Source organism: Paroedura picta, chromosome 2 (genome assembly GCF_049243985.1).
Source record: "Paroedura picta isolate Pp20150507F chromosome 2, Ppicta_v3.0, whole genome shotgun sequence".
NCBI lineage: Eukaryota > Metazoa > Chordata > Lepidosauria > Squamata > Gekkonidae > Paroedura > Paroedura picta.
In genome coordinates, this window is record NC_135370.1 from 31,805,231 (window position 1) to 31,830,647 (window position 25,417).

The 25,417-nt window shown below is 43.0% G+C and overlaps 1 protein-coding gene across 9 annotated transcripts in view; it reads right to left on the reverse strand.

Annotated features, from left to right (window-relative positions):
- Positions 1-25,417, reverse strand: part of OSBPL6 (oxysterol binding protein like 6) — a 150,711-nt gene that overhangs the window by 68,622 nt on the left and 56,672 nt on the right. For 8 of the 9 annotated variants that reach the window (XM_077319592.1, XM_077319591.1, XM_077319597.1 and 5 more), the window contains exons 2-4: positions 21,958-22,224; positions 8,130-8,225; positions 4,705-4,827 (exon numbers count right to left, since the gene is read on the reverse strand). In XM_077319592.1, the coding sequence (XP_077175707.1) occupies positions 4,705-4,827; positions 8,130-8,225; positions 21,958-22,059 (321 nt within the window). In that variant the 5' untranslated portion in view covers positions 22,060-22,224. Of the gene's footprint in view, positions 1-4,704; positions 4,828-8,129; positions 8,226-21,957; positions 22,225-25,417 lie in introns of those variants that run through there. The other variant, XM_077319598.1, reaches the window with a different exon arrangement.

The following is a 25,417-nucleotide window of genomic DNA, read 5'->3' on the forward strand; positions in this document are numbered from 1 at the left end:
TGCCAATCAGAGTCTGAAGGAAATACTACAGCACGTAACTCCTGATATATCATTGGTAGGCAAGATCACAAAACTCACTTACTTTGGCCATATCATGCAATCCAACTCAATGGAGAAAGCAATTATGCTAGGACTGGTCAGTGGAAAAAAGAAACCAAGCCCAGAGATAATGCAGTGGTTAGATATGATCAAAATGGACACCGGCTAGAACACTGCAGGTCTGAGGGAGGCAGTGCAGAATCAGAGATTATGGTGACTAGACATATGCGCTTCAGAACACTTCAGTCGAAAAATGTCCAAAGCAGGGCTGATTCAGACATAGATCAGCCAAATAGGGACCAAAGCAGCAAATGCCATAGATTTCTATGGCCGAATCACTGCGATTCGGTTATTAAAGTCAATGATGCCATTAAAATAAATGGGAATCTTCCCATTTCCGTCTTCTCCAATGCCTGGGGGGTGGGAGTAAGAAACTCCAAACTTTCACTGTAGCTTGAAGACCCTCTTCTCTAAAGACCCCCCAAGTTGCAAGAAGATTGGATGAGGGGGTCCAATTTTACGGACACCCAACCTAGGGGCCCCTATCCAGATCCATTGTATCATATGGTGGAAATTTAGACCCTCTAGTCTAGGCCACATGGGGCAACTACCCAGAGCTCTTCAACTGGGACAATGAGGGTTGGTTCATGTGCTGATTCTGCTGAGGAGGAAGAAGGTATCCACGTGGCACTACTCCCCCTTGCTTTCTAAGGCTTGCCAGAGGCAAATGGATTGTCTTTTTGAAACTTGGGGGGAAGTCAGAGAAGAGGCTCCTGAAGTTACACTGAAAGTTTGGAGCCTCTTACTCAAACCTGTACCCGCAGTCTCAGAGATGATGAAAACCTGAAAACCTGGAGACATCCGAATCAATTCAGATGAAGCTGGATCCAAAACAACTTATTCAGGTGGCCCTTTAACATTCTAAACTGGGTTCCTCCGAACCCAAAACGGTCCAAATTTTTTTAAGAGTGCACATGCCTAGTGGCGACAGCTGTGCCATGGGATTGCCAAGAGTCAGACACAACTGAATTGCGGACAACAACAACAACAGAGTCAGAACTCACAGGCTACAAAGAGGTGGGGCAACAAAAATAGAGAGGGAAAGGCTGGTGAAATTGGAGTCAGTCTGAAAGGAGACTGAGGCAAGAGAGTCTAGTGAGAGACACTCAAGCAGGAAGAGTTTGAGACAAAAAAACTGAATTCAGAGGAGAACAGTTGTGTTCTAGATACAGATCTAGAGAACAAATAGAGGGCATATTGAAAAGGAGTTTGGGGGGAAGAAGTCCAAACTCTGGTGCCTACTGGGGGAAGAGTCTTCTGGGGAAAGAAGCCTTCCCAGCTGAAGTTCTAAGAGAGCTCAGTGACTGAATTCAGGGAAACTCTCAAAGATAGTGTGGAATTTAAGAACTGGGGAAATTTGGGTTAAGAAAACAAAGGCATGACAGTGAGAAGAGTTCTCTCTAGCCTTGAGAGAAACTGCATTCATTTGAGAGGATTGCTTCAAAGCTGTGACGCTTCCCAGAGGGTGAAAAAAAGAGCAACTCTCTCTCTGTAACGAAGTCTGCTTCACAATAATCTATTGAAACGTCATGTATTTAAGAAATATCCATCCATCTAGTCAATCAAATTCAATTTCTAATTGTTAAAAAAGACAAAGTTGTGTGTCTTAGTTCCCTGCCTCTTCCTCTACTTGGGGTCCAGAAATAGAGGATGTCGTCTCATAGAGTTAAATTGAATGAGAATGACTTGCTCAAGATCCATCGCTGGTCAGGTTCACAAATTTATGTAAGGCAATCTCATTTCAGTAGGCCTTTGACAACGAGGTCTTTGAGCTATTTGAAACGCCCAGCAAATGTTTATTGATTGACAGAGTTTATTTTTGAGTGATTCACTGATTTGCTTTCTTAATCATTTGAGACAAAGATTTTGAGATGCACTGGAATTATTTGGATTACTTGATTGGTTTGTTATGATATTTTATTGTTGATCTGTTTTCCTGCTTTGTTCTATTGTTTCTCATCCTTTTGGCTAAGACCAAAGGTGTGTGTAGATTTGTTCTATTGATAATTATTAGCTGTTTCAAAGACATTGGATAATTTTAATATAAATGAGTGTTACTCTAGCCTTGATTGAAATTTCAGACTTGCAAAAAGAATGAGGGGATATGAGGAATTTATTCAATGGAGCCTACATCAGTACAGATGAAGGGATAAGAGAATAAAACAGCAGAGAGAAATCTCAAGTTAACAAGATTTTATTTAGGGTTAAAACAAGACATCACTTGTCATCAATGGATATATTATTTTAAAAATAAAAAGTAGATTAAGAAGCAGAAGGATCAAAGTGTGTGTGTGGGGGGGTATGAAACCTTGGGGGCGGGGGGGCGGTGTCTTAAAACTTTGGCTGTTTTTCCTACTCAAAATGTCCTTACCCACTTCAGCTCCTAAACTACCCTTCAAATTTGAAACGGAAGCTGTTAGACACTTTTTCTCTATTAGGATATAGTTCTAACTGACCAATCCTTGTATAAGGAAAAAGCAAGCCAACCTCTTTAATAGTCCAATTGTACATATTAAGACTCACAAGTTTTTTAGTCACAAGAACTGCAAGTGATGCAAAAACTATAATGAAGAACTTGAGGCTAGTAATAGCACATATTCAATGTTGCATCTGCATTTTAATTGGTTTTAAATTCTGGTTTGTATGTCTGTATGTTTTAAATTTTATTGTCTGCATTTTGTCCCCCTAAAGACAATAATGTTAGGAAAAGTTGAAAATAGTACGAAAAGAGGAAGACCCAACCAGAGGCGGACTGACGCAATCAAGGAAGCTATGGCCTTCAGTTTGCAAACTGGAATGAGGCTGTTGATAGGATGCGTTGGCGGTCATTAAATCATGAGGTCACCATGAGGCAGAAGCGATTTAACAGCACTTCTCTCTTTCTCTGTTTCTGTTCACTGGAACACAGTTTGAGTCCAGTATTACCTTGAAGACCGACAAAGTTCAATTCTGGGAATAAGCTTTCGTGTACATACACATTTCTTCAGATACCTGATGAGCTGGGATGGAAATGTTTTAAATAAAAGCTGTTTCAAAGACCTGATGGAACAGTCCTACGCAGGTGTATTGAGAAGCAAGCCCCATGTTATTCAAAAGCATTTAAACCCAGGAAAGTGAGAAGCAAGCCCCATGTTATTCAAAAGCATTTAAACCCAGGAAAGTGGCAATGGCCCTTGTGAAGAGGACTCTCTTCTTAAGTGTCATTGGTTGGAATACTACAGACACATTAAATGTTAAGCAAGAACTGCTAGAGAATCTCACTTTGCTGTTCCTGGGGTACAAACATTTCAGGGGGGCTCTTCAGTCTACAAGAAGAGGGGGAAGCAGAAAAATCTTGCTCTGGGCCTGGTTGCATAGACCCATTCTAAAAATCGTAAGACAGCTCTTTATGTATGAAAAATTTGTATCTGCCATTGATCACGGGGTCTATGATTTTTCTTGTTTAAACTGTCTTCTGGGCTTTTCCTTATATAAATTCACTTCCATACCAAGAACCACTGGACTGTGACTGTACAGTGGAATTCAACAAACAGACAAATCCATCAGACTCAGCACCTCCGTGTGTGGGATGACAACCCACGGAGCAGAAGAACAGAGGTCACAGATAGACAGATAGGCACAACTAACTTCATCATACATACAGCTTTCTGACAGCACTACTTCTACCAAACTAAACATGTATAAAATCAGCTTTTAAAACTAGAACAGAACGACAGCCCTCCCTTAGTAAGTCCCTTTATAGCTATGGGAGCTCTTTGATATTTTTTACATCGTTAATGTTCAGAAAAAGTTCCTGTGTCAACTACAGCCATGCTATGTTGGTGTACTCTCTCACCATTCCAATGCCATAAGTAATTCTGCGAATAGATGGAGAAATACAAGTTTAAACTCTTGTGCCATGGACTAACTGGTAGCCTAGTCATAGCTAGCAGTCATTCATGGACAAGACCGGCAAGGAAGTATATTTAATCATCAACTAATGAACAGTACTGAAAGGGGGGGCGGGTACAATAGGATCCCATAAGGCTTGTGCGATTCGGCCGCCAAAGCAGCCGTTCCTGCCCGTAGCAGCCAGATGTCCATGCACTACAATTACCATGAGCCACTGCCAGCATGGTGTTTGCAGGTGGTAATGGTGATTGTAGTCCATGCACATCTGGAGCGCCACAGTTTGGCCACTCCTGGCATGGACCATAAGAATTTATTGTAAAAAAGGGAGGGAGAGATTTGCCTCAAAGGACAGCAACCTCTTCCTTTTAATCTAAAGTAATTTTCATGCAAGATGGAGCTCTTCTGCTGGGCCTATAGTTGAGGCCAGCTACATCGAAATCTTGGGCCTCCCTCCTGCTGCTCTCCCTTCCTCTTCCAACTCCTAATATCCAACACCTTGGATGGAGATAAACTATTATGGATCTCAGTAATCTTGGCTGATGCAATTGTGATTAATCTCTAGTTCTAAAATTTTAATTTGTCTTTATATTGTGGAATATATTGGTTTTACTGAGGTTTCAGATTTCGTGAGCCGCTCCGAGATGCAACGTCTTAGAAGGGTTGCCACCTTTCTATAAATCTCTAAATGAATAAAAGGTTTCATAGACATTTTACCTTGTGCCAGCCTTTCAAAGGCCATTTCCGTTTCTTCAGCATGAATCCCTCATGTTTGTCTGGCTTCTGGACATTCGTCTGGCCAATTTTCAGGCCCTCAATAATCTCCCAGCTGTCTGCTTCCTGAAGGATTAAAAATGTGAATCAAAGCCATATAACTTCAATACTGGCCTGAACCATTTTTTAAAATTAAAACTGCTTCCCAAGGTAATATTTGAGAATAAGTTCCAGTGCACTCAACTGGGATTACCACTCAACAACCACCCAGAGGATTTGGCTGAAAACATTAGTGTGTGTTTAAAAAGTTTAATTTCTTCCTAAAAATTAAATTCCATAGACACCTTAAAGCTAAAACTTGTATATTCAAGCCATTTCATGCACAACGTACTGGCCACAGAAAACATGGAATGGAATTCACTGTACCTGACGAACATTCATCATTCAACCAGTGCCAGCCAATAATATGGCCCAGAGGAGAGAAATCATAACACAGGTTTCTAAAAGTTATCGCCGAGAACTTAATCTGGGAAGAACAACTTTTGAGTCCAGTGATACATTTAAGTCCAACAAAGACCATTTACGCACTGCAGATTTCATGCCAGGCTGCAGGCTGGAGTTTTAGATGTGGCAGGTTGCCCCACCTCTTCCTACACCCACATGGGGGAGAATTTGGCCTGGTACACCTCATCCACCTCCAATTTGTTCTCCTGTACGGGAGCCAAAGCAGTGAAGTTCCCAGTGCATAAACCGTCAAAGTTTTATTTAAGATATAAGCTTTCGTGTGTATGCACACTTCCTCAGGGACTTTGAATAAAGCTTCATTGGTCTTAAAGGTGCTACTGGAGTAAAAGTCTTTTCAGCTGCATCAGAATAGCATGGCTACACGCCTGAATCTATTAATATGGGCATGTTATTTTTGCAGCATTCATCAAACGAATTCCAAAATTCCAAGGAAAGTATCCTGTTGGAATAAGCATCACTCATATCACTGGGATTTACTTTTTTCTTAAGTCTATGAAAAGGAGAATCTAAAAGCTTAATACAATGCCCAAAGAAACTGGCATTTGCAACCTGGAAATTATGCAGGCCCTGATGGCAAGTTTTTGACTTAGCAGTGGTCATGCAGAAGCTGGGCATATCCACGTAGAGGCTGTAATGCAGCCACCACAATCTCCATGGTCTCTGCAGCCTCAATCGTGGGGGGACTGCTACAGTTTAATATTGCATATTAAGCTGATTTTAACATGTTGCAAACCGCCCCAAGCCCATCGACAGAAAGACACAGCATATAAATGTAATAATAAATAAATAAAAGAAGAAGAAGAAGAAGAGTTGGTTCTTATATGCCGCTTTTCCCTACCCGAAGGAGGCTCAAAGCGGCTTACAGTCGCCTTCCCTTTCCTCTCCCCACAACAGACACCCTGTGGGGTGGGTGAGGCTGAGAGAGCCCTGAGATTACTGCTTGGCCAGAACAGCTTTAACAGTGCTGTGGGAGGAGCCCAAGGTCACCCAGCTGGCTGCATGTGGGGGAGCGCAGAATCGAACCTGGCATGCAAGATTAGAAGTCCGCACTCCTAACCACTACACCAATCTGGCTCTCTTTCTACATTTCTACAACATTTCTACATTTCTACAACATTTCTACAACAAGGATTAGCCAGAGAGCTCTGCAAGGTTTAGTCCTGGAAGTTTATCAATGTCAGGGGTCACAGTGGTAGAAGAGAAGTATAACCAATTCTGAGTATAAATCTCTGTTGGTCTTAAAGGTGCCACTGGACTGTGATTTTGTTTTATTGTGCATCTCTGAGTTCTGCTTTCTCCAATTCTGATATTACATGCAAAGCAAGGAGGACTCACAGATGTTCTTGCTGATCTAGAAGGGCTCTGTTTACTCTGCTTACAGAAGTACAATTTCTATACCCGGCTCTCTCAACCAGTTTCATGAAAAATCTGAGGTTCCACAGTAGCCCTGGATGGATTTCACCGATTGGGCGGAAGTTAATTAATTTTAATATATATATTTAAATGTTTTTAAAATGTATCAGGTGATGTGTCATGTAAAAAAAAAAAAACCACACTTGCCAATGATGGGTCTGGAGATGGTAGGAAGGGGATACAAATCCTTGCTGGCCAAGGCTCATCACAGGTGGTGGCAACGGGAATTCAGAGCCTTAAGTACTTTCATTTTAATTTAACTGCAGGGGGGGAGACACAGCAGCATATGCCTGGCCCAGCCATCTTCCTGGCCAGTGGAGTAGGTTACTGAGCAATTTATGGTGTTGGGGGAGTCACGGAGCAGCATAGGTCTGCTGTTTCTGGTGTTGGGGTGGGGGTGACAGAGTGGCACAGGCCTGCCCCAGTTTTGTTTCTGGAGTTGGAGAGCTGGAAGCAGCGGAGCAGTATAGGTCTACCTAGGCCAGGGGTAGTCAAACTGAGGCCCTCCATATGTCCATGGACTACAATTCCCAGAAGCCCCTGCCAGCAAACGCTGGCAGGGGCTCCTGGGAATTGTAGTCCATGGACATCTGGAGGGCCGCAGTTTGACTACCCCTGATCTAGGCCCTATTTCTGCAGGCTCCCACTGTAAGCTTCCTTTGCTGAAAAAGAGCAAATTGGCAGCCAGCCTAGAGTGCAAGTATGGTTCTGTTTATAAATCATTTGCAAATATTTCTGTGCTGTCACTTCCTGTGCTGTGGGAGTGGCCTGGTGATGTCACATCCAGTGGGAATGTCCGAGTGATGTCACTTCTGGGGCATGACAGGAAGGTGTAGTCTGCTGACATAACTTTCTGAGCAGCAAGTATGGCTTCCAAGTAGGCTCAAACCATATATCTTATTTCTGAAACTGCCTGTGCAATCCTAGGCAGTGGTGCTCTCATCGACTGGAACACCTGCCCAGGATTGCACGAGGAATGCTAGTGAATACTATCAACCACTTGAGTCATCAGTCCCAGTAATTGGATCAGCCCTGTTTAAATGCAGGTCTATATATTTAATTTATTTAATTAGAATCAGCAGGAATTCTTATTCCATTAGTTCAAAGGAAGGGTTGTACAGGAGGTGAGGCTGAAAACGGTGTGACTAGCTCAAGGTCACTCAGTGAGTCTCCATGGCAGAGCAGGAATTTGAAATCGGGCCTCCCAGACCCCAATCTGACCACTACCATGTGTGACTTCCATAAATGAGCAAGTGAAGTTGGTCCACTTAGCTCAGGATTGTCTATCCTGCTAGTCCTCTCCAGCATCAACAGCAGAGAAAGTTCTCTTCCAGTACCTTCTGAGACCCTTTCTTTGGAGATTTCAGGATTTGACGCACTGAGCTAAACTCCTTACCAGCTGGCTAACCAGCACAAAGCCCAATGCATGTTGATCCATCTATATGGCTGCTTCTGTGTATTGACCACCAATGAAGATTTTATTAACTTACTTTAGTTACCGTGACAGGCTCATTTTCTAACAACTGTTTGCTGGTCAAAGGGTCTGTGCTCCCAGTAGACATATTCCGCTCTAAGACATGGCCACCCTGAAAACAACAGCAATAAGGAGAGTAAGTGCTCAGCCAAATAAAATGTCTTTAACATACACAGAATCATACAATCATAGAGCTGGAAGGTAGCTCCAGGTTCATCTAGGCACACCCCCTGCAGGATGCAGGAAACTCATAACTACCTGCCCACCCACAATAACCCCGACTGCATGACTACATGATGTCTGTGTCCGTCCCGTCCCTCCCCCCCCAAAAAAAACAACAACAAAAAAAAGAAATCCCTGGCCAGTCTGGTCTGGAATAAATTTGCCTCCTGACCCCAAAATGGAAATACAGATATAAGAATTCATTGTTTATAGAACAGCAGACTGCTCCCAGAAACAATCACTGCCTCATCCCAAAAGTCTGCCTTTGTATTCAGAGACTTTAAAATTATGTTTAATCATTTTTTCAAAATACCCCAACATTCAGAACAGAGATTCCCAAGGTCATATCCATTTAAAACATAAACAAATTACCAAAGAACATTAGAGAATAGAGTCCAGTAACAACGTAAAGACTAAGAAAATTTTTTGGCAGGCTATGAGTTTTCATGAGTCACTGCTCGCTTCTTCAGATACAAGAAGTGAGCAGTGACTCACAAAAGGTCATGTCCGAACACAAATTTTCTTAGTCTTTAAGGTGCTACTGGAATCTTGCTCTTTTTTCTACTGCTTAAAACAGCCTACCACGGCTACCATCTTGTTCTACCTCCAAAGAACATTAGTAAAATATTAATTGAAGCAAATCAATCTAAAAAAAGTTTACAATACAAGTTAATAGTCAATTGTCTGGCCACCAACAGCATGGAATGGATTAGGCCAGGGGTAGTCAAACTGCGGCCCTCCAGACGTCCATGGACTACAATTCCCACGATCCCTTGCCAGCGAACGCCTGGATTAGACCATTAAGGCAGCCTTTATCAACTGTCTTACCATTGAGAAACCCCTGAAAAATTCTTCAAGCATTTGAGAAAGCCCAGAAATGTTACAATAATGCAGAATTTTATTGGGCAGCACAGCTGTGTACACACCCACCCAGCACCCCTCCCCTTCCCACCCACCCCATTCCCAACACTGGCCATTTTGGAAGGGTGGGCATGTCGACAGGATCATGTAAGGACATATCACTGGATAAATGTTTAACGAATTTTAAAAATATACAAAACATTAATTAACTCCCACCCATTTGGGAAATCCCTCCAGGGCCATCAAGAAACCCTGCATTGAGGTGTAAAAGGTAAAGGTAAAGATAAGGAAGTGACTGGGATTCACAAAGACTAAAAAGAGGAAGAACAAAGTAAGATTCAACCCAGAACTTAAGTTAGGCAGAACAGAAAAGCTTTACCCAGGGCCAGAGTGGGCTGTTAAGATGGCCAAGAAGCAAGCTGAGCTAAGTGCTCTGCTCTCATCTAATAAATAATTAAAATAACAAACAGAGATTTCCCCATCACCATTTTCTTTCCTGCTACCAGCCACATCTGAGCTAAGTAGTCCCTTCACCACTACCAGGACTATAGGGATTCAGTGAAAACGAGGCTTTATTCTGTGGGCCAGAACTTGTAATATATATGGTAGCACTCTAGAAATCATCTAGGAACGTTCTGGGATTATTGCCCTCAAGAACATATTGAAATTGTAGCTTCCCATCCATTATGTGACCATTTGAACAGATTGTGAAAACCCACACATGCTCTCCACATGGATAACAGTGATGACTCAGCAACAGTTACCTTGGATGTCTCATCCGTTATTATCTCATCAAACTGCTGTAATCACTGGGGGAGGGCTGACCCCGTGAACTTACATTTCGTTTTGTATCTGACAAATATTACTTAACTGATCTACACAGAGTAAAGTATACCACATTCATCTTCCATTCTCCACAATCTCAGTCTCCTTTGAGCAGGGATTCCCAACCAGGGGTCTGTAGACTCCCAGAGGTTCCTAGGAGCTCAGGAGGGGGGGGGGGTCTGCGGCCTTTCCCCTCTTGCCTTAATGGACTTGGCCACAAACTAGGGAACAGGCCGCCTCTGCTTGAAGGGCTCAATGGGTAGGTTGTCGGAGTAAAAATCAAAGGGAGGGGAGTCAGCTGTGGTTTATTATTATTATTTCAGTTTTTATTTCCCGCCACTCCCGGTTACAACCGTCCACAATTAAAAACCCCAATAAAACACCATTAAAATTAAAAGGGACATAAAAAATTACAACACATAAAGAACTGGTGATATAAATCCACAACATCCTCACCCATAAATATCATCCAATAGGGAAGAGGGGAGTCATAACCCCACCATTTGGTATGGGGGGAGGGGAATCCAGGATGTCTTCCCAGCTCCTGCCCTTCTTTCTGGCCTACATGAGACGGAGCCACTATAGTAGTAATAAAGATGGGGGGAGCGACTGAAACAAGGTGAAGGGTGCAGGTGGTTATATCACTTCCAGGAGGACATGGCAGGGAGGTATGGCCAGCTGACATCACTTCTAAGGGTCCTCAAAGCCTGAAAATTTATTTCAGGGGTTCCTCCATGGTCAAAAGATTGAAAACTGCTTCCTTAGAGAGACAGGTTAGTTCAGGTTCGATCTAGGTTTAGATGGGTCAAAACTAGTGTTGTGACTAACAAATTATTTCTGAACCAAGTATAATGACTTGTATGGTTGGATGTAATCACGCAATCAAAGAATTTCCATAACCAGTCCTGAGAAAGTCTTCATTATCTATCCCAGGTATTCCCAACTAGGGTTTCGAAGACCCTTGGGGTTACATGAGAGCTCCACAGGGGTCGCACAGCCTTTTCCAGACGTTCAGATGATGGCTGACATCACTAGACATCACTGGAGCCCACTTCCCCTGTTGCTCTACAGACTTAGTATCTTCCTCCACAAGGGAAACAGTAAATGATCAATTGATTGATTGGCAGAATCTTGCATCTTATTTCTGCACCCAATTCTTTGAAGGGGCATGTCACAACTTTCAGGGTTCCTTGAAACCTGAAAAATATTTCAGAGGTTCCTCCATGGTTAAAAGGCCGATCTATCCTCTTACTTCAAATGTAAAGAAGTCTATGCATTCCCTTCAACATTCAGCTCTGAGATATATCTCCTCCTCCTCCTCAAAGTAATAGATCTTTTTCAAGCCAGCATTATCCATCACCCACGAGGAAAGAAAACAACACCTTATTGCCCAAACCCACACCTCTTCTTTGCAGATAATACTGTTAGGTTTGGAAATAAACCCTGAGGAAGCAGCTCCTCGTGCTGTTACATCAAATTACTAATCAGGCATTAATGAATAATTCCATTTCTTCGACCAGGACTTTTTAAAACGACCCCTTTCCTCATCAGTCTAGGTTACCATCCACAACTACAAATTAAAGCTCTGAAAAGAGATGCTTTGTTTAGAAATGACCAGCTTCTCATGCTTTACTTTCCTTAAGCTTGATCTAAAGTTACACTGGCAAAACACCTTTCCAGCAAGTGCATAATTTAGTTTTGATCATATTCTAATATGTTAGCAAACACAACCACAATACTGTTTGCAGAGACATGATGCTTTGCCAAGAAAAAATTGCTGCATGCCAGGCACCTCCTCAATTTGTTTGTTTTTTTCCAGTTTGAGCCATGTGTCAGACACAAGCCTGCAGCCCACAGGTCTGTGTGCCCCACCCATTCCACGGTGGGCTTACCTCTCGAGTGGGCCACAGGAGGCTGCTTCCAAGCTGACTTGCTGACAGCCAAACCTGGGCCCAATTGCCTCAAATCATCCTTGCTCCTCCCTGCATGCCATTCAGGCACATATAGCTCCCCTAGCCCAAGGATGAGCCTGTCCTCATAATCTAGTAAAATCCTTGAGGCCTTGCTGAAGAATCCCAGCATTTTTGCCATAACAGAAAAACCTTGGAACATGCTCCTTCCCCCAATACTTAGGGGCTTTCTGCACCGGGATCCTTGTAGCAAATTGTTTGCTGAACGAAAAATCGCCATTTAAAATACTGGAATTCGTCGTTATGCATACCTGCCTTTGTAGTGGAATCCAGTTGCGTTTTCATCGTTTCCCACAGGCTTCCAGTCTCGGCAAAAATCGCTAGAAAGGAAGTGCTATTGCCAAGCTCGTCCCGCCCCTGGCCGTCAAGCAGCCAATGGGCGGCCGTTAGCATGCTCCCAAACAGCCCCTTTCCCTTTAAGAAAGGTTAAAAAAAAAAAAAAACACCCGTTGCAACGAATATGCGTTGCTTCGTTGCAACGGAGAGACCCATCCAGCTGGCAGGTGTGTTTGATCTGCCGTTTCATCATTGCCACACTCCCCCCGAGTGAAAAAAAAAATCCCCCCCCTCACGGGCGCGATTTTCGGCCGAAAACAGTGTGAAAAATAAAGGGAAAATAAATCAGCAAACGGGCTTCTCTGTTGTTTGTGCTTAGTGACTGTAAACAGCTCTGGGGAGGGACTGCAGCCGGGGAAGCCTCACTGGCTAAATAAAGGCTCGCCGGTGCGTTGATCTCTGCTCGCTCGGAGAGAAAAAAATGGCGATTGCTTCGCCGGAAGATCAGAGGAGAGAGCCAGGGGGAGGGACTTTGTAGAAACCACAACAATGGTAACGCACAGAACTTTCCCACTAGTGTTGCAGATTGGTTGCAGGAGTGTAGCGCTTTCCGGAAGGTGAATCCACTTTTGGGGATTTCCCTAAAAGCGCTACAAGGAAGCGCTTTTTGCGGATCGGTTTCAGGTGTGTGGCAGATTGTCGTTGTGCATAACGGCAAATCAGTAGCGTTTTCAATTGGCAACCATTGTGCGATTTTGAAGGAGTGCGGAAAGCCCCTTACTGTTAGCCTTTCTGCTCAAGTAATGTTTTCAGAAAGGCTGGATTCTTTGAACCACAATGAAATGAATACACAAAACAAATCTCTCTTTTTTTCGTCCTGCAATTGTCTGTCAGACACACACCCACAACAAAGACTGATCCGGAAAGTTAGAGTATCCTGGGGATCAGACTGAGATATGATGGAGAGAGGTGAATAAGAATATTACTTTGTAGAAAAGTTCCTGTAAGACGGAGTGGAAGAATTTGCAACAGTGTTCTTCTGAAGCTTACTGCCAACATATCAGAAAATAACATCTATTCGTTTTAGATCTCGTTTTATTACAACGGGGAAAAAATGAAATAAGACTGTTATTTCGTATAAATGGGAAAATTAAACTGGAAACGTCATCCACTCAAAAAGGCAAGTGCACTCCAATTAAGTTAGAGTCATTATTTAAGGAAATCGCACCGTCAGACTTTTTATCCTGGCTGGTGCCTAAGAGATCATGACGCCATCAAGACTAGCCTCTCTCATCTCCTTAATGTCCTTTGGCTACATGGCTTGTGACCTGAGTAAAACCTTTACTGGGAGGCAGAGAACAGGCAAGTCGATCAATGGCTTTCCTGCCTCACTTCAGCTACCTCTTAAGAAATGCTAATAGGTCTAGCTAGAGACAATGAGAGGGTCCAGTCTACCCCACTCCCCAAAAAGCAGATAATGGAGACTAAAAATGACTTCACGGAGAAAATTCTGGAAACTTCAGGAAAAAAATTCTTTGATTTGGCCTGACTGGATCATGGGGAGGGGAAAGAGGGAAGATAAAACTCCTGAAGGCAAGGAGAAAGCTCTCTTTGGATGCTGATTCTATCCAAAAAGACAGAACTTCTTAACTGAGGAACGGAGGAGGCAGCCATTGTCATATGCTGGCCTGGACAGCTGAAAAAAAAGCTGCAAGGTAATGGAAACTCTGAAGAGATCTAGAACATTCTACGGCAGCCTTTTTCAACCTTGTGAACCCTGAAATATTTTCCAGGCTTCAGGGAATCCTGGAAGTAGTGATGTGTCTCTTCAGAGAAGTGGGTGTGGAAGTAAGATGTGGGAGCCAGCCAATTTCAACCCCCCCCCACACCGGTTCTTGGGTATTAGACCAGTGGTCCCCAACCTTTCTGAGGCTGGGGACCGGCAGGGCATCGGGCCGCGCCCGCGTGGACCACGCCCGCGGATCGGGCCGCGCCTGCGCCGCGCATCGCGCCGCGCCCGCACGGCGAGCCCGCGCATCAGGCCGCACCCGCACCCGCACGGGCCACGCCTGCTCGTCGGGCTGTGCCCGCACGGGCCGCGAATGAGCGAATGCATCGGGCCACGCCCCGCGCATCTGGCCGCGCCCGTGGACCGCGCCCACGCGTCGGGCCGCACCCGCACGGGCCACGCGGCCCGGCCCTGATTCCCTCTCCCCGCCCTCCCGCAGTAAGAAGCTTCCCGGGCCGCAAGCTTGCGACCTGGGAAGTTTTTTACTGCGGGGGGGGGGGAGAGGGAGCCGCGGCCCGGCCCGCAGGTTGGGAACCACTGTATTAGACCACATAGAACCATCCTGTTGTAGTCCATAACCCTAGCCACTCCAGACCACCAAGTTGACGGTGTTGGAGGCTGGGGAGATCTTTTAGTCGTACCGCCATCTTGTTTTATTTTATTTCATTGTTAGGTGTATTTTACTAGGGTAAGATTTGGGGATTTTATTGTTGTAAAATTTTATTGTACCATGTTTTATATATATGTTGTAAACCTCCGCCAGCCACTTCACAGGAAGCGGCGGTCTAGAAATCCAATGACCTCTCCGAACTTCTGAGAAAGGCCGTGTACCCCATGGGAAGCTCTCACGTAACCCCGGGCATTCCTGCTCTAAGCTAAGGTACCTGTCCTATATTCTAACTCTGATAGGGCATATATAGAGGGACAGAGGAATTGTGTTTTACCTATTTATTTTGGTGCTGTGCTAAATGTATGATTGTCAACATTTTCTTTTTAATAAATACTTAACATTTGAAGAAATACTTTATGACTTTTAAGAGAAGTGCCCAGAAGAAGGCATTCAGTGGGCATATGGCTATTCCTCCAGGGATGCACAAGGCAGTAAACCGTCCCCATGCCGACGAGGTACTGAGCAGCAGGAAGCTCAGAGGCAAGGCCTCAAAACATGGAAGGAAAGTTGGATTCCCTGAACTTCCCAGTGGGCAATTCCTAGAAAGGTCAGGTGGTGGTTGGTGGTAGGTTGCCAGAGAGAAAGAAAAGCCTCTCCCAGTGTTGGGCAACCTTGGGGGGCAGGGTGGAAGACAGACAGGACCTGCAGGTCTGAGCAGGCCTGTTCCAGCATACTGCTCTATTGCCAGTTTGGTGTAGTGGTTAGGAGTGCAGACTTCTAATCTGGCAAACTGGGTTTGATCCTACGCTCCCCCACATGCAGCCAGCTGGGTGACCTTGGGCCCCCCCACAGCACTGATAAAGCTGTTCTGACTGAGCAGTAATATTAGGGCTCTCTCAGCTTCACCCACCTCACAGGGTGTCTGTTGTGGGGAGAGGAAAGGGAAGGCAATTGTAAGCTGCTTTGAGATTCCTTCGGGTTGAGAAAAGCAGCATATAAGAACCAGCTATTCTTCTTCAAGAGTTGAATGTGAGGCTGCGTTCTGAAGTGACTTGGTGTCCTCAGTTTAGGTCACACACAGGGCTTTTTCTATACACTACTGGATTAGAGTAACATGTTGATCCTTGTTTTTATGCTTTGGAGTTTAAAAATATAAGTATTATCAAGCCAAAATGTAGTATTAAAGTGGGACACTAGTAAAGCATGATTCATTCCCTGTTGGGCTGAAAACGAGGAAATGGTAGGTAATCAGCTTGTTACAGCAGATACTGTTTCACAGCTGCCACGTCTCTAGTAGGTAAAAACTTCTGCCAGATTGACACATGGACGAGACAGAGGCATTATGTACAACTGTTTAGTTTTCCTTACGTACAGCAGAGGGAGAACACCTACAAAAGCCAATACAGAAAATATTTCTTCTGCTGCTGTGAAGTTTAGAGTCCGTGCCAGCAGGTCAGGGGTAGAAATCTGCTTTACTGGAACTGCAGCATACATGCAACCCCACTTCCTCAAAAGCATGGCCAGTCTCATTGCTCAACAAAAAGTATCTGTCACTCAGCCACGGCTGTAATCACCTGGTGTCAGTGGTGGTCATAGAAAGTGCCACTGCCACAGCCCATTTAGGCAACACCACACGGTTTTCAAGAAAGAGATGTTCAGAGGTGCATTGCCTGCATCTGTGCAACAACCCAGGCCTTCCTTGTAGGCCTCCCATCCAAATACTAGTCAGGGCTAACCTTGCTTAGTTTCCAAGATATGACGAGATCAAGCTACCCAGATTTCTCATCTATAGGTTCCTATACTGTCCCTTTCTGGATGTACTGGTTGCTATGACTTGAGGCAGAGAAAGGATGGGACAATACTCCATCTAACCTTTCTACTCAAAGGGATTTTGATACTGCTTGTTTTTTTCCACCTCAAATGGTACTGTTTGCTTGTTCTTCTATTTATTCGTATTTATTTGACTCTGGAGAGGCACAATATAAATGTTCTTAATAAAGCCATGCACTGAGTGGTTTACATTTTTAAGAGGCCAAAATCATTTAACTATACAATGACAGATGTTCTTTATCTACTGAAAAGCATCCAAATATCACAGAATTATTTAAATGCTTGCTTTTTATGGAGTAAAAAATTCCATTCCTCCCTAGGGATCACTGAAAATGCTATGGTTTTAAGAGAGTTTCCAGCAATTCTTAGAGTGATTTGATGTCACTTCTGGATGTTTCCCATAAGTAATGGCACACAATCAATCCAATGGCCATTTTAAAGAAAATATTCTACGTCTGCCACTTGCAAAAGTAAAGGAAAACAAGAGGCAGGCTATGCCCTACCCCTGCTGGGGGATTAGGAACCATAAGCAGAAATCAGAAATCAAAGGGAAAAATTGTAATTCATCATCCAATGGGAGAAATTCTGCATGCCATATAGATACAAATGGGTAGCTGTGTTGCTCTGAAGTAGCATAATAAAATCAGAGCCCAGTAGCATCTTTAAGACCAACAAATATTTATTCAGGGGGGGGAGCTTTCGAGTGCAAGCATTCTTCAGACTATGATCTTCTTACATGACAGGGCATATATAGCAAAAATCAATTCTGTTACATCAGTAGGCTGTGTCACAACTAAATACAGTCAAATACAGACAAAGGATTATTTATCATTGGCTGTATTTGGTTGTGAGACGGTCTACTCATATAACAGAATTGATTTTTGCATGCCATATAGTACACCTTTTTGATTATTGTGTTGTTGTTGTTATGTGCGAAGTCGTGTCCGACCCATCGCGACCCCATGGACAATAATCCTCCAGGCCTTCCTGTCCTCTACCATGCCCCGGAGTCCATTTAAGTTTGCACCTACTGCTTCAGTGACTCCATCCAGCCACCTCATTCTCTGTCGTCCTCTTCTTCTTTTGCCCTCGATCGCTCCCAGCATTAGGCTCTTCTCCAGGGAGTCCTTCCTTCTCATGAGGTGGCCAAAGTATTTGAGTTTCATCTTCAGAATCTGGCCTTCTAAAGAGCAGTCAGGGTTGATCTCCTCTAGGACTGACCGGTTTGTTCTCCTTGCAGTCCAAGGGACTCGCAAGAGTCTTCTCCAGCACCAGAGTTCAAAAGCCTCAATTCTTTGACGCTCAGCCTTCCTTATGGTCCAACTTTCGCAGCCATAGATTGCAACTGGGAAGACCATAGCCTTGACTAAACGCACTTTTGTTGGCAGGGTGATGTCTCTGCTTTTTAGGATGCTGTCTAGATTTGCCATAGCTTTCCTCCCCAGGAGCAAGCGTCTTTTAATTTCTTTGCTGCAGTCCCCATCTGCAGTAATCTTGGAGCCCAGGAAAATAAAATCTGTCACTATCTCCATTTCTTCCCCATCTATTTGCCAGGAATTGAGAGGGCCGGATGCCATGATCTTTGTTTTCTTGATGTTGAGTTTCAAGCCAACTTTTGCACTCTCCTCCTTCACCCGCATCAACAGGCTCTTTAGTTCCTCTTCACTTTCTGCCATTAGAGTGGTATCATCTGCATATCTGAGGTTGTTGATATTTCTCCCTGCAATCTTGATCCCAATTTGTGACTCCTCTAATCCCGCATTTCTCATGATGTGCTCTGCATACAAGTTAAATAGGCAAGGCGACAGTATACAGCCTTGCCGAACTCCTTTCTCAATTTTGAACCAGTCAGTGATTCCATGTTCAGTTCTCACTGTTGCTTCTTGACCTGCATATAAATTTCTCAAGAGACAAATAAGATGCTCTGGTATTCCCATCTCTTTAAGAACTTGCCACAATTTGTTGTGCTCCACACAATCAAAGGCTTTAGCATAGTCAATGAAGCAGAAGTAGACATTCTTCTGATACTCCCTAGCTTTCTCCATGATCCAGCGTATGTTGGCAATTTGATCTCTAGTTCCTCTGCCTCTTCGAAATCCTGCCTGTACTTCTGGAAGTTCTCGGTCCACATATTGCTGGAGCCTAGCTTGTAGGATTTTGAGCATAACTTTGCTAGCATGGGAAATTAGTGCAATGGTGCGGTAGTTTGAACATTCTTTGGCATTGCCCTTCTTTGGGATTGGAATGTAAACTGACCTTTTCCAATCCTGTGGCCATTGTTGAGTTTTCCAAATTTGCTGGCATATTGAGTGTAGCTCTTTTACTGCATCGTCCTTTAAGATTTTGAATAGTTCAACTGGAATGCTGTCACCACCACTAGCTTTATTGTTGCTCAGACTTCCTAAGGCCCATTTGACTTCACATTCCAGGATGTCTGGCTCCAGGTCAGTAACTACCCCATTGTGGTCATGAGGGATGTTAAGCTCGCTCTTGTATAGTTGTTCTGTATAATTTTGCCACCTTTGTTTAATCTCTTCTGCTTCTGTGAGGTCCCTACCATTTTGGTCCCTTATCATACCCAACTTTGCATGAAACGTTCTCTTCATATCTCCAATTTTCTTGAAAAGATCTCTGGTCCTTCCCATTCTATTGTTTTCTTCTATTTGTTTGCACTGTTCATTTAAGAAGGCATTCTTATCTCTTCTAGCTTTTCTCTGGAATTCTGCATTCAATTGGGTGCATCTTTCTCTTTCTCCCTTGCCTTTCACTTCCCTTCTCTCCTTAGCTATTTGTAAAGCTTCCTCAGACAGCCATTTTGATTTCTTGCATTTCTTTTTCTTTGGGATGGTTTTAGTTGCTACCTCTTGTACAATGCTGCGAACCTCCGTCCATAGTTCTTCAGGCACTCTGTCTATCAGATCTAATTCCTTAAATCTATTTGTCACCTCTACTGTGTATTCGTCGGGGATATGATTTAGTTCATACCTGAGTGGCCTAGTGCTTTTCCCTACTTTCTTCAATTTAAGCCTAAATTTTGCAACAAGAAGCTCATGATCTGAACCACAATCAGCTCCTGGTCTTGTTTTTATTGACTGGATAGAACTTTTCCATCTTTGGCTGCAGAGCACATAGTCAATCTGATTTCTGTGTTGACCGTCTGGTGATGTCCATGTGTAGAGTCGTCTCTTGGGTTGTTGGAAAAGAGTGTTTGCTATGACCATTGTATTCTCTTGACAAAATTCTACCAGCCTGTGCCCTGCTTCATTTTGTACTCCAAGGCCAAACTTGCCTGTTATCCCGGTTATCTTTTGGCTTCCTACTTTAGCATTCAAATCCCCCATGATGATAAGCACATCATTTTTGGGCGTTGCTTCTAGAAGGTGTTGTAGGGCTTCATAGAACTGATCAACTTCATCCTCTTCAGCAGCAGTGGTTGGGGCATAGACCTGGATCACTGTGATGTTGAATGGTTTGCCTTGGATTCGAACTGAGATCATTCTGTCATTTTGGGGATTGTATCCCAAGACTGCTTTTCCTACTCTCTTATTGATTATGAAGGCTACTCCATTTCTTCTGCGAGATTCTTGTCCACAGTAGTATACCTGATGGTCATCTGAATTAAATTCACCCATTCCTGTCCATTTTAGTTCACTGATTCCTAAAATGTCGATGTTCAGTCTTGTCATTTCTTGTTTGACCACGTCCAGCTTGCCTTGATTCATGGATCTGACGTTCCAGGTTCCTATGGAATAAAAATCTTTACAGCATCGGACTGTCTTTTCGCCACCAGTTACTTCCACAACTGAGCGTCCTTTCGGCTTTGGCCCAGCCGCTTCATTCATTCTGGCGCTACTCGTACTAGCCGTCTGCTCATCCCCAGTAGCATATTGGACACCTTCCGACCTGAGGGGCTCATCTTCCGGCGTCATATCGTTATGCCTATTGGAACTGTCCATAGAGTTTTCATGGCAAAGATACTGGAGTGGTTTGCCATTTCCTTCTCCAGTGGATCACCTTTTGTCAGAGCTCTCAGCTATGACCTGTCCGTCTTGGGTGGCCCTGCACGGTATAGCTCATAGCTTCACTGAACTACGCAAGCCCCCTTGCCACAACAAGGCAGCGATCCTTGAAGGGGGGATTATTGTGTACTGTTTTATAATTTTTAAAAAAATCTTCTGTTGCATTTTTATTCCATAACATAACTGCACACATCATCAGAAGTTTGCATGAACAAACCAAGAAAACATTTCACTAAAACCTAGAACACTAAGGGCCAACCAGATGCTAAGAAATAAACAATTCTCCCATAATGCCCCTGCAAAGGCTGTAAGGGAGGCTTTAACTCTCCCATGTCGGCCTTTTCTTCCTCTTCACATCCCCGCCCCCCAAATTCTTTCCTCTCAACCCCACCTCATAGCTTAATTTTCCCCCAGGTACCCTGAAGCAAATTGAATCTGTCTGAGGGAAAATGACATTTAGGTAACTACAAACACCTGATTTGTTTTGCTTACATATAGTGTCCAGGGAGCATAAGTACTTGTGAAAAATTGGCAGCTGGGGGAAAGATTAAGTGCTGTTCCCTCTCATTCATCGATCCTGCTTGCCACATTCCCATTACCCCAGCAAACGCATGGCTGAGACTATCCATACCATCTATCTCTCCCCAAACCATAAGCTTAAATGGACTGTCTTCACCCATGCAAGTTCACTTAAAGTAACCTTCTCAGATCTTCTCACATCTCTGTATTTTTCAACAAAATTAGATGACCACAAGGTCAATAAAGAACTTGATTAGTTGTTGTTGTTGTTGTTGTTATTATTAATTTGATTTTAAAGCGCCGCTCCCATAACTGGCTCACGGCGGTTAACAAAATAGAAACATCCATACAAATTAAAATCCCCAAAAAACAATTAAAACAGTTTACAAAATATAGCCGATATAACAAATGTAGTAAATGGCGGCAACCTAATCTGACCATCCCCCCTATTCCGGGCATCTGTCAGTGTAGATCAGGGGTAGTCAAACTGCGGCCCTCCAGATGTCCATGGACTACAATTCCCAGAAGCCCCTGCCAGCGAATGCTGGCAGGGGCTTCTGGGAATTGTAGTCCATGGACATCTGGAGGGCTGCAGTTTGACTACCCCTGGTGTAGATGAATCGTAACTAAAAGGATAACATAAAATAGAATAAACCCAGCTAGAGTATGTGCTTAGGCCCCTCAACAGTCTAGCACTGCAGTTCAATAGGGCCTCAGGAGGGGGGTGGGACCCAATCGAAAACCCCAGGGCTCCCATAATTGGTATTCATAATGTTATGAATAGCAAACTATGCGATGAAAGGGTTTTTTTCCCCCCAGTTGACCTCTAAATTCCCCTAATACAAGAAAAGACAACTGGTAACTACCCAACAGATATTATAAAAAATTGCAAAGAAAATAAACAGCATAGCACCGATACTTACCTGCCTACTCTCTCGCTGGGATGAGGACGGAGTAGAGGCACTTTTATGAGATAGTGAAGAGGTTCTGTGAGCAGGAGATACACCCTTCTCCTCTGAACTCATCACAGCAACTAGATTCTAGCGGATCCCGCTCACTGTGAAGACTGCATTGATCTCCTTCAGAGGTTCAAACCGAGACAGAACCTGGTGGTTTTCCGCATTCTTCTATTTCACAGCGTGTTCTCTACATGAAAGGGTAAGGATGAATTCAAGGCATCTAAACCAGACCTTTAAGGAAAAGGAAAAGGAGAGAGAGATAACATGTACTTGCTCTTTTACAGAATCCCCCATCTACCTCACACACAAACCCAAAACAAGCACATTCCACCGCTTTAACAGAAATGACAGTTTCACAGGAAAGAGAAAAATGCCCTCCTTTATATATTCTATATAAATTCACTTATCAATTTATATCAGTCTCTCTATACTTATATAAATATGAGTCTGGGGGGGAAAGATACCGCAATTCTATTGTGGAGGCAATTTTTGTTCTAGGGGGTTTCTCAATGAAAAAAAAGTTTAATTTCATATCACATTGATTGTTCCCCTAACCCTTTTTTCCCTGGCTTCTCAATTGACAAGCTACCGTGCAGCTAAAATTATTTACATTCTGTTTTCTATAACTCCTCCCCCTCCCCAGTTTTATTTATTTAAAAATATGTACATGTGATATATAGCAAATATAGTAAAGTACACATTGAAAATCCAGTATGTGTGGTAACCGGTATAGGGGTAACCACATATTTCTGGAATAACCACAGCCTTTAAAGGGACCTGTATGTTCTGATTTGACATTTGATCAGCTGCTAGGTTTATTCCTTTGCTTGAATTTTCAACAAGAGGCTGCCATCAATCTTTTCCTTCCAAGAATGTTGATATACCAACTATCTGTTCTAATCTGCCTGTCCATTCTATGTACAATGGAGACAAGATGCCTTATCAGGGCTGAAATATCTGCTCCCCCGCCCCACCTTGTTATCCCCTCTTCTAAAATTCAGTCTCATTAAAAGTTCTGGAGAACGCAAAAACTTGCAACACATTTGTCTTATAAAAGAAATTGTACAAATAAAAAAAATTATTTAAGGTAGCTAAACATCATCTTCTCTACGTATGGTTGCCACAGATATGGATATGAACATTCAGTGTAACCAGAGTAGAGCTTACTTTACATTGTTTAAATGCATTGCATAGTGGAGGGGGGGGCACATGTAGGAGGCCGAACAAAGAACTCAGATAAGGTCTATGGAGTAAACAAAGCCACAGCTATATTATAACCCCACAAAAAGAGGACGGTTCAAAATGAATATGATAACAGAAGAAAGAACCTACCCTAGGCTATAATTAACATTTAAACGATTTGACAATAAATACAAATAGAAATTATTATTATATTATATTATTATTATTATTATTATTATTTAGATTTATTTCCCGCCTCTCTCGACAGGCTTGAGGTGGGTCACAACAACTAACCCCATTAAAATTCCCATTAAAACATCAAACTACTAACATGACGGCTAAAAATCCCATCCCTCCCCCAATTATCAAAGAGGTGAAAAGGAAAGGATGGGGGAGTAGCGTCTTATCCCTTCTTTTAATTGTCATAAAACAACCAAAATGGCCTCCAGATTTAAACCGTTTTCAAAGTGGCATTTTCATCAGTGGTTGTTTTTCCAACTTAGTATTTGCTGATGATCTAGTCCTTCACTATGATCTATTCTTCTTCACAGAATTTAAACAATATATATATTGGCCTTTGGCTCAAAGGTATGGGAAGCTTAATCAAAAGGCTGTTTCGACATTATTATTATAATAATTATAGGAGGAGGAGCAGGGCACAGCATGAGGGGGTACCCTGGGGGATAGCAGGTGATGGGTACCAACAGGTGCAAGCCTCTAAATGGAGAGCCTCTGCTAGTCAGAAATCTGAGCCCACCAGGCCATTGTTATTTTTTAGATAGTGTAAGTGTGTCGTAAGCAAGCCCCTTTGCATGTGAACACAGAGAGATTGCAATTTCTAAGATAAGGCTTAATGAAACTTGGTATAGTAATAATTTTAGAAAAATCTGCTGTGCAGTTAATCCTAGACAATTTTATAACTGATCAAAAAGCTTTAATCAATTAATCTAACCACTAAACCAGGGGGAGTCAAACTGCGGCCCTCCAGATGTCCATGGCCTACAATTCCCATGAACCCCTGCCAGCATTCGCTGGACATCTGGAGGGCCAGAGTTTGACTACCCCTGCCCTAAACTTTGCAACACACAGACTGAATCTTTCACTTTTCTGCTCCACCTTCCAATTCAGATAAATGATCGGGGATACCTCCCATTTTTCTGACATGGTGATACTCTGCCAAACTTCTCAAACTCTAATTCTCGTTAACCCTTTCTGGTTGATCTGAGACCCTTTCTTCCAGTTCAGTTCTGTGGTTGGTTGGCAAGCTATGTGGTTGGCAAGCTATGCACCTTTCTTGTCTCAACTGCTGTCCTAAGAGATTGCTTTGGATGGAAGAATAAGATGGACACACTCACTTGACAGAACAGAACCTTAACCGAAAACAGTACACCTACCCTGACTAATGCTGATATGCTTTTGTTTTTCTTTAATGTATCTTTATTCCTAGACCTCTACCCCTTCCATCCCCTGGGGCTCAGGTGGCTTTACAGTATATTTTTTCAACATAGTCTGAATATACTGAGATAATACTGAATAAAAAGTTTAAATATTTTTGAGAAGCAACTGTCTGAAATGAGATAATGGATCCCAGGACAAAGCACAACTTAATTTGCGCTGGGCCTCACTCTTTATTAACTTTAGAACATTTTTATTCTTGCCCTCAGCTCTGGAACCTTAATTATCACAAAGCATGATTATCTGAACATGTGCAGATGTCACTACCCCTCACCAATGGATATTTATTCAAAAGACGAGGTTGTCCCCCCCCCCACCCTCAAGTTGGGCCATAAAGAGAAAATACAGCTGTCCTACATTAGCATCCAAATATGTACTATAATAAAAACATTTTATAAATAAAAACATTTTGTGTGTAACATTTTTGGGTTATCTTTCATCAGGAGCCAGCTTTCTTTCAAGGCCTTCTATCTTTCAGGTACATGTAACGGATAAAGCTAACTTTGAAACATCTGTTATTAAAGAGATGGTTTCCAAGTCTGCATTTGAAATTTTCAAGCAGATTTGAGACACAGAAGCTGTGAATTAGAAACAAAATATTTATAGAACCTCCCTTATACTACTATTTATTTGTCATGACTTTTGCACATCATAAAACCAATACTGTATCATTAGAGCAGGCTTTCTCAACCAGGGTTTCATGAAACCCTGGGGTTTCTTGACAGCCCTGAAAGGATTTCCCAAATGGGTGGGAGTTAATTAATTTTTAACATTTTTTAAAATTTGT